General features: G+C 31.6%; 1 protein-coding gene across 1 annotated transcript; it reads left to right on the top strand.

The window, feature by feature from the left end:
• The first annotated feature begins 2046 nt into the window (after window positions 1–2046).
• On the top strand, window positions 2047–8825 carry SCG2 (secretogranin II). Its single transcript, XM_026667981.2, has 2 exons — window positions 2047–2159; window positions 6368–8825. The coding sequence occupies exon 2, from the start codon at window positions 6382–6384 to the stop codon at window positions 8188–8190; it is 1809 nt and encodes a 602-aa protein (XP_026523766.1). The 5' UTR covers window positions 2047–2159; window positions 6368–6381; the 3' UTR covers window positions 8191–8825.
• The last annotated feature ends 435 nt before the right edge of the window (window positions 8826–9260 follow it).

Raw genomic sequence — 9260 nt, 5'->3', positions numbered from 1 at the left:
CACCATTATCAAGAGAGGTTGCCATTTTATCTTTTCTTGCTGGTCAAGTCATCATTGTAGATTGTTTTCCTTTATATAGCCCCAGTTGATTCATGGAGGTCGCGTACTGTCAGAAAAACCCAAATCTTTAATAACTATAACTCTTTGAAATAGTTCTTTGTAGCTATTCACAAGTGTTCTCAAATGTCTCCTAAAATGTTAAAAGTAATTAAATGGAAAATTAAGTATGTGAACATATATGCACCTATCTATAGCTACATAATTACATATATCAATCTAACGTTATAAGGGATTTTCTTTTCCATTTTGAAGTACTAAAAATAAATGTTATTTGGATATGAAGAAATGACAGTACAAAATCATTCCTCCATTCATTCACATTTACTGTTTTACTTTATTCCCTATATCCTCTCTACAGAATGACTCAGACTGTCTCATTATCTTTTTTCACACACATACATATCACACATACGGGGAGACTCAAACAAAGTTATCTGACTCAGAGCTGCCACTGAAATCCCAGTTCCTTGATCCAGTAAGAAGGCTTCTGCAATTCTTCGGAAGATATATAAAATTTGCTAATAGTTTTGTATTTGGGAACATATTTTGCTATCATATTGAAAAATATTTTTTTCAAATTAGATTAAAATTAAAGGTTGGGAAAATGATATATTTAAAAACACCAATTTTAAAAAAAGAACAGCCCCAATATGGCTTATGTTGCTTTCAAATTGAAGCAAATACCTTATCCAGTAGAGCTCTGTTTTTATATACTGTGAATGCTAATATTTGGGATGCTACTGCTCCTTTTACTCAGACCATCAATTGTTGCAACTGATAAGGTGCAACTGACCATTTTAAAAATATTTTTTAAAGAAGAAAGAGGGACCATACCTCAGAAGCATAACACAAATTACTTGTAACTCTGGACAATGTCTAAAAGTCAATGTAGACTATTTTCCCCAACTGGGTATACCCTGGATGTGTTAGATTTCAGTTCCAATAATTTCCTACCAGTATGTGCTTTGAATTTTCATTGTTTTTTTATTATTCTTCATACTTAAAAAAATACTTCATACTTAAAAAAAGACAAATTATTATGATTACTTCATTCTGAAAGGTGTGGGTACATGTATGTTGGATTTTTTGTATTGAGTGATGGGTAATTATTACAAAGACAGAATCCTGAATCTAAGGTCTTTGTGCAAGATTATATTTATGTTTGCCTTTCCCCCCCAATAAAATTAGAGCTGCTACAGATGGAAGCTTAAAATTTATAGTTTGTTGCAATGATATTAGCAGACATATCATTATGATTACTTTGTGAAAAATAATTAGGTTCATTTTTTCATCATGTGTATATGTCTCTGTGTGCTTCATTATAATTTCATTACAGACTTTAAGAGAACTCCTTCTAAAACAAATCAAATGAATGTAATAGAAAACAGAAGTAGTAATCAAATCCTTCTCCTGCTTTTCCTTTTCCTAAGGTCACCAAATAGAACCTGCTGTAAAGGGTAGATTTATAATTTTGAAAAACCTAATAATTTGTATTCAGTACTAAATGTGATCATATCATCACTCTGTCACATTTTTTCCTGATTATTATCAAGCTTTCATACTTTCAGTGGTATCATTTGAACCTACAGAGTGCAAGTGGAGATCCTTCTATTACAACAGTTTCTAAATATTTGGGAATCTGGAATTCTTGCCAGTTTCCTGTAAATACTTCTCTGCTTTCAGGAGGTCCAGATCAATGCTACAGGTTCCTGTCATGGAATAGGCGATTGGGAAATATATAAACTGCTGACCAGACTTGTCATTTTTTAAAGGTTTTCAGGGGCTGCTTAATTCCAAAGAAGAATGCAGTTTTCCCTAGAGGAAGACAGGTGGCGTAAACATACAAAAGAAATCTTTCCCTTTTTCCCTTCAATAGTGAAGCCAAATGACGCTTTTTCTGTAATGTTCTTTTTCAAAAGGAAAGTCGTTTTTTGTCCGTCCCCCCCCCCCTCCACCAGTTGGGGTGACGTCAGTCTGTCAGTAAGAGTCAGGTGATGTACACTATAAGCAGAGGGAGCTCTCCTAGTGCTGAAAACAGTCTGTAAACTCGGAGTGAATGGATATAGTCAATATCATGCTTTAGGTTGCCTCAGACACAGGTAAGAATATATGCTTTCTCTTTTAACTGACAAATCAAATGAAAGAGTCAATGTATATTTTCTCTGTAGGCAGCTTCCCAACAGGGAATAAGCTAGAAGCAGCAAATTACCTAGTCAGAAAACGTATGAAATTGAAACCTGATGCACTTCATTTACCAGCACAGAAACAGGGTTTTATGTAGATGTTAAATATATTTTGATACCTTGTGATTTAACTATATATCAAAAATAATAAGAAACAAGATCAATGAGAGTGTTGATAATTATACCTGAGAGTTATTAAAAAACCTTATTCAGCAAACAATAGTTGATTTGTTTTGATAGTTTAGTTCAGAAACATGTATTTATAAAGCTTCATTTTTAGTCAGTGTTAGTGCAACTAAATCTCAGAAATAAGTCACTATATTTTAAAACATAATGCTGCTAACACTTTGTTCTTCCATGTAAGATAAAATTTCTAATATTCTAATTTGGAGAAAAGTAAAATTTATAAACTAGGTATACTGGATCTCTGCATGATTCCTATTGAATATTCAGAAAAGAGTATATTCTATTGAATATATTAAAATCTTAAAGCATCAGCCCATTGACTATATTAAGTTTTACCATTCTATTCAAAGATATTATTTATTTCTAAACAGAAGTAAAGGAAACAAGAGGGTTTTCTAATAAGCAATTATTTGGAGATACTGGAAATGAATTTGAAATTCATTGTGCTTTTACATGCAGTAAAGTAGAAAATAATAAAGCTATTATCAGGTAGGATGGAAAGTCCTTAAATATTTTCTTTTTCCATTTATCCATTTAATTAAAAGATGGCACTTTTAGCATAAAAATATACCAACTGGAGCATATAAGATAAAAGAAAGCTATTTTAAATACTGTAAAATTTTGATTCATTTTGCTCATTGTTCATGTCTGCAACTTAACATTATCAATACATCTTCATTACAAAGCAAAAATGTAGTTCAGAGTGTCTGCCAGAGTACAGGATAAAAACAAGAGTTTTCTTTAAAATATATAGAAACAATCCAAAGCAACTGACAATCAGTTCAACAATTTTAAAATTGTGCTATTAACTTGCTAATATTCCAGTCAACTATAGTGAAATCCAGACAACTTCACTAAAATCACTAGGACTTAATTAAAGACCTACTGATTTCTCTATGTTTAACTAGAATTAAAATTGGATGTCATACTATAAGTCACATTTTGTCTTTCTTTATCTGCTTTTACTCTATCTGCTATCTCATTTACATTTATTCCACAAGCTTTCATTGGTCATTAGAATATAAAACGTATCTGACTAAAGCCATTCAAGCATTCAGGCTGCAATATTTATTGTAAAGTAAGAAAAACTATCCTCTTTTAAGGACCTTGGCAAAGAAAGAATACTCCCTCCTATTTTGAAATGATATTGAATAGAGTCTTGAGAATTAACAGATTATTAACTAGTATTTTTATTAATCTAAATTCTTACTTGGGGCATTGTTGAGAAAAATAAAGCAATTCTGTTATAGTATTTTAATTAGCTTAATATGTAAAATCATGTCATGCTGTGCTGCAAACCAAGTCTATAATTGCTTGAATGGCATAATAAGCCTTGTGTGGTGTATTTACTCAGAACATAGTAAGGTAAACTAGCATTACTGAATTTTTTTCCCCTCTACCTCATGAACCACTACTATATCAACAGGATAATTTAAAGTGTAAAAGGGACAAGGAAAAATGAATGGACTGAAAAAAAGTTGAATCAGGTAGATACTATTTCAGATCCATTCTGGATTTAATTTTTATCTGGTCTGCTTATTGCAATTCCTTTCTAATATCTTAGAATTTCTTTCAGACAGATTTAAAGAAACATGAATTTTGTCCTTTTAGCCCAGTAATCCAAAAACATTTTTTTAAAAAAAGACAATCATGTATATATATTGTCTGTATATAAAATAGGAGGAAAGATTCCATTTCTACAAAAACAATAACAGTTTTTATATAATATTCAATCCACTATTCTGCTTACTTCTTTTTCCCAAAGATGATACATCCAAGTGCTATAGAGGTAACATTTATAACTCTGAATAAATAAATATCTTGGATCAATCATTTTAGACTTAGAATGGTTAAATCACACGAGGACTGTGTACTGTATTGTCTGTATTCTTTTTGTAAACATGATTTTTTAAAAAAATAATAATTCCCACTATTAACATAACCATATTAACATAAATATGAAATACTTATTTACCAATTCAAATAGCTACAGTCTAACAAATGGTTTATTCAAGCCAGATGGTTTAGTGTTCTATTCAAAATTGCCTTGTCTGAATAGAACAGTAGGCTTACTTAAATGCATTTCAGACAAAAAATATATTTTTATTAACAGCATACATATGATGAAATATTAGGAAAGCACATTTAACCTTTCAGTCTGAGTGATATTTGCTAATCTTTCTTTGTGAAATGCTATTCTGTTAAAGATAAAACAATAAAATATATTGCTAAATTTCAAAATAAATTATCTTAGAAGCCTAGTTCTTTATTTTTATTAAGGTCTGGTTATTTTTTACTTTGAGGTTCTATTTTCTGAGTGCAATGTTTTGGAATGAGTAAATCAATAGACTGAGATGTTCTATGAAACTGTAGATAGGAAAACCTACATTTGTCAATATTTGATATAATATTTTATGAACATATTTATATTTTGATTAAGCACTTACCTTAGTTTTTCTAGTTTATGCACTGGATAAATCTGGCACAGCTAAACATTATAAAAACACAATCCAGGCAAGCAATTAAAATCTATATTCTTTGTCAAGGGAAAAAGCTGGATTGACTATCAAGATTACTTTAATTTTGCACTTGGGAGTATGCTATAAATATTTAGTGACAGAGATAGAGATTTATTTTCCATCAAATATTTATTCCCATTTGTTATATTCATTGTGTTTATGTACTAACACTACTTATCAACTGCTCCAATTATATGACTTTACTTTATTTATAAGTCAGAGCTTATTATTTTATTATTTGCAGAGTGATCACTACTATTGTTTGATGGCAACCATTTTGGATTAGTGGGCACATTTGGAATTTTGAAAATTTGCTATGAATACTCCCACAAAATGGCTGCTAGAAGGGCTGGGCATCTTCATTTAAAGGAAAACAAATGCTATGGAAGGACATAATCAGTTAGAAATAACACGTTTATCAGAATCTTGCCATATCCTTCAGATCCCTCAAACATAAGGGGAGCTTACTTTTTTGATTTAGTTTGTCCCTTTTCTAGGCTAGTAAGTACACTTTTAGACAAACACTGGAATGTAACCATTCATTAAATTTATGGCACCCATTGAGGCCCAAAAAAATTCTTGCAACTAAAAATAATGATAGTGGCTGATCCTGAATTTAGCAAAATGTCAACTTCCTTTTTTCAACTTTAAAAAAAAGTAAACGGTAAGGTGGCCCAGAAAGCCTGGCAAACATTAAGGCAAATGTTCACAGACACCTTGTTGGCCCTGAACCATTTTAAATTCTGAAAACACTTTGTCCAAAATTAATAGAAGTATTACATTCATAAAAATACATAATATAAGAAATTTAAGTGTCTGTCTAGGAAATCACTATTATTGTTTAATAAATAAGAGCTGTCCCACATAAAGTATAACTTAAAAATCAGAGATAGACTTCATAATTATTTATTAAAGTATCTAAGACTATTTCCTCAAACAATTAGGGAAACAGAACAACAGAACAAGGAGTAGCTGAACCTGGGGATGGAGTTAAAAGCAGGATAAGCCTAGAATCCCTATATAGTCACAAACATACTAAATCCAAGCCTCTTTGAATTCTATGGATCCTTATCTAATGACAAGAAAAGGTAACCATTAGTTGAGAATATTTGTGTCCATAGGCTATTTAGCAATAAATCAGTTTAATTGGACCTTCATGTGACTTGGTCTTTCATGCCTGAGACTAAATTAAAAGGAATAACTTCTATGCAAACAGTTAGTTGTAACTATTTGTATAGACTATGGTTAATTGAGTTTCATTTTTCTGGTCTCTTAACATAACTTAACAAATATAATTCAACTTGAAGTAACTTATAAATTACTTTAGTCTAGAATTATTATTGCTCTCCATACTTGACCATATAAGATATTTAAAATGTACCTCTTTGTGTTAATTTTCCATTTTTTCTTTATTTTAAGGAAACATTTCAAATATGGCTGATAAAATCTCCTGGCTTGGAATACTTTTGCCTCTTGCCCAAGTTTTTCTGCTAATCTCTTATGCCAATGCTGCTTCATTTCAAAGTTTTCAAAACATTCAAAATGATCCAGACTATCTAATGAAAAACCTACAAAGGCTTCCAAGCCCAGATATGATCAAAGCTCTGGAATACATAGAAAATCTAAGAAAACAAACCAGCAATATAGAAACAAGTCCAGATTATAATTCCTTTCAAAACGCTCCATTTGTTCTACAGTCAAAAGAAAGCAAAAACCAACACTATTTACCCAACAACCAAAGGGAGTTTTTCCCAGAAGATGATTCCCAGTGGGTTAAGACAATGTTGGAAACCATAAAACAAAGAGAGAAAGAATCAAAAGTTGTCTCAAAAGAAAATAAACTTAATCCCCTGAATTCAGACAATATATTTCTGGATGGAATAATGGATGATTATGATGATCGTACTTGGCCTGCTCCAACACATAAAATTTTTGAGGTTCCACATACCTATTTTGAAGAAAATTCAAGAGATAGTCCTTATAAAAGAACAAATGAAATAGTAGAAGAACAGTACACACCCCAAAGTCTTGCCACCTTAGAATCTGTATTTCAGGAGCTGGGAAAAATGATGGCACCTCATATTCTAAACAAAGGAAGGTTTAATGAGGAACAAAAGCTATACGCTGATGAGGAAGATGACGCTTTTAAAGGAAATAACATTGCTTATGAAGATGTGGTTGGAGGAGAGGACTGGAACCCAATAGAGGAAAAAGTGGAAAGTCAAACTCAAGAAGAAATAAGAGATAGTAAAGGAGAAATTGAGAAAAATGAAGAGATAAACGATGAAATAAAGAGAGCGGGTACCTTGGAAGATGACCTGAAAAAAGAGAATAAAAATCAAGTCCTGGAAGATGTTTCACAGTTGATGGATTATTATTTGAAAAAGATGATGAATAGACCAGGAGATAATATATTGGGAATCAACCAAAATGAAGACAAAAGGGCAGCCAAATACTTTGAAAAACAGCTTGATCCTCAAGCAGTTTATCAGTTGATAGAAATCTCAAGAAATTTACAAATCCCACCTGAGGATTTAATTGAAATGTTGAAATCTGGAGATACACATCAGAATGAAAAGGAACAAGAACCTGAACTGATTGAAGATATTGATGAAATTCCTGAGATTAATTTAGAAAAGTCAGACTTATTCAAAAATAAGATGAATTCCTTACGTGGTTATCAAAAGCAAAGATTTAATGTTTTGCAAGATAATCTCCCAGAAGACCTGAATGTTGAAGACATTATCAATCTTTTAGGGATGGAAAAAGTTGGTAATCAAAAACCTCCTTATCCTGGACATCAAATAAATCAAGAAAATGGATTGCCAAAATGGTACCTGCCTGCAAGATCTGATCAAAATATACTTTCCAAAGTGGCCTGGCTTAACCGTTTAGAGAGACAAATGAAACAAGAATCATTGAATGGAAAAGAAGAAGAGTTGTCAGACTACTTAGCCAAGATGTTGACAAAGTATCCTGAAGTTATCAATACAGGTCTGAAGAAAGAAATTCCACTCACAGTTTCATCTGAACACGACCATCTAGACCAAATAGGAAGTCATGAACCAGATACATTCACTTTATTCAGCAAAAGGCTGCCAATGGTTAAAGAGAATGATGACACCCAGAACAGACCATATATGGATGAAGAGATGTTAACAAAAGTTCTGGAATATCTAAACCAGGAAAAGTCTGAAAAGGGAAGAGAACAAATTACCAAAAGGGCAGTGGAAAACATGTAGTTGTTTAAAAATTATTGTTCTCCTTGGATTAAATTCTACTCCAATTCAGTTGTGATTTACTTTTCTTTAAGAATTTGAGGCATGTTCAGGCATTATACTTAGCTGCTTTTTGCCCCAAGAATTCTGGCACCCCCTTTTTCATGAGTAATACTACTTGTATGAAAGAAGAGCTCATGGACCTCAACTATAGCTGCTCCTGTAGTGTCTGCATGTAGTTTTGAACATCAGCAATTGCAGAAACTTCCACAGGTGAGATCTGTGAGCTCCCAGCAAATGCTTTATACTGTTTGTGAAAATGATTGTGCCCAGATGACTCCTTCAGGTGCAAAAGTAGTTTGGTTTTGTGTCTCAATTGGTTACTGTGACGGATGATTTGGCACTGAACAGTCTGTATAAACTCCTATGAGCTGTTCTGTGGTTTGTGAGTATCTCTAAATGTTTGAAATCTTGATCAAATAACAAATTGCTTCAATTTTTTTAAGAAACAAGTTTATGAAATAAAAACTGTCAAACAATAAATCTTGAAACACCTTGATCAAAGCAGATTGGCCACCAAAATAGGTTTTTTTTAAATGAATTGAAATATTTTGTTATTGTCTGTAGTGTTTTTTGTGAAGTACAAAATAAAAAATAAAGCATTCATATACATATAATATATATATATATAGTTTTATTTACAAAGCTTTTTCTATTCTGTGTTTTAAGGTCAATGAATAAATATTATTTCTGGACAATAGACTGTGTTTTGTTTTGAGTGAATAACTGTTTATTTTCAAAGTGAGCTTAGGTAAAATAATTGTGCTTTAAAGAATAATCATTTTAATTTTCCAGTGATAGCAAGAACTACACCATTCAATGATGTCACTGAAGGCACTTTTTCAAAATCCACTCACAAACACATTACCAATAGAACACTATGTTTTATAAATTAACAGTAGTCAGTAGAAACACTTTTATTTGAGAATAACTAACTGAAGAAGGAGAGAAATCTATAATTCACCTTTAAGCCTCTCTTTCTACTTCCAATACATTATAGTTATAATTATGTTGTATGCAGTGGTAGGATTCAA

The sequence above is a fragment of the Notechis scutatus genome, chromosome 4 (assembly GCF_049901735.1).
Source record: "Notechis scutatus isolate UNSWTSFEM ecotype Mainland chromosome 4, rNotScu1.2, whole genome shotgun sequence".
Lineage (NCBI taxonomy): Eukaryota > Metazoa > Chordata > Lepidosauria > Squamata > Elapidae > Notechis > Notechis scutatus.
This window is presented reverse-complemented; position numbering and strand designations above follow the sequence as displayed.

Bases quoted from the DNA above. Each gene is read 5' to 3' on its own strand.
- SCG2 (XM_026667981.2), top strand. From the start codon at position 6,382: ATGGCTGATAAAATCTCCTGGCTTGGAATACTTTTGCCTCTTGCCCAA.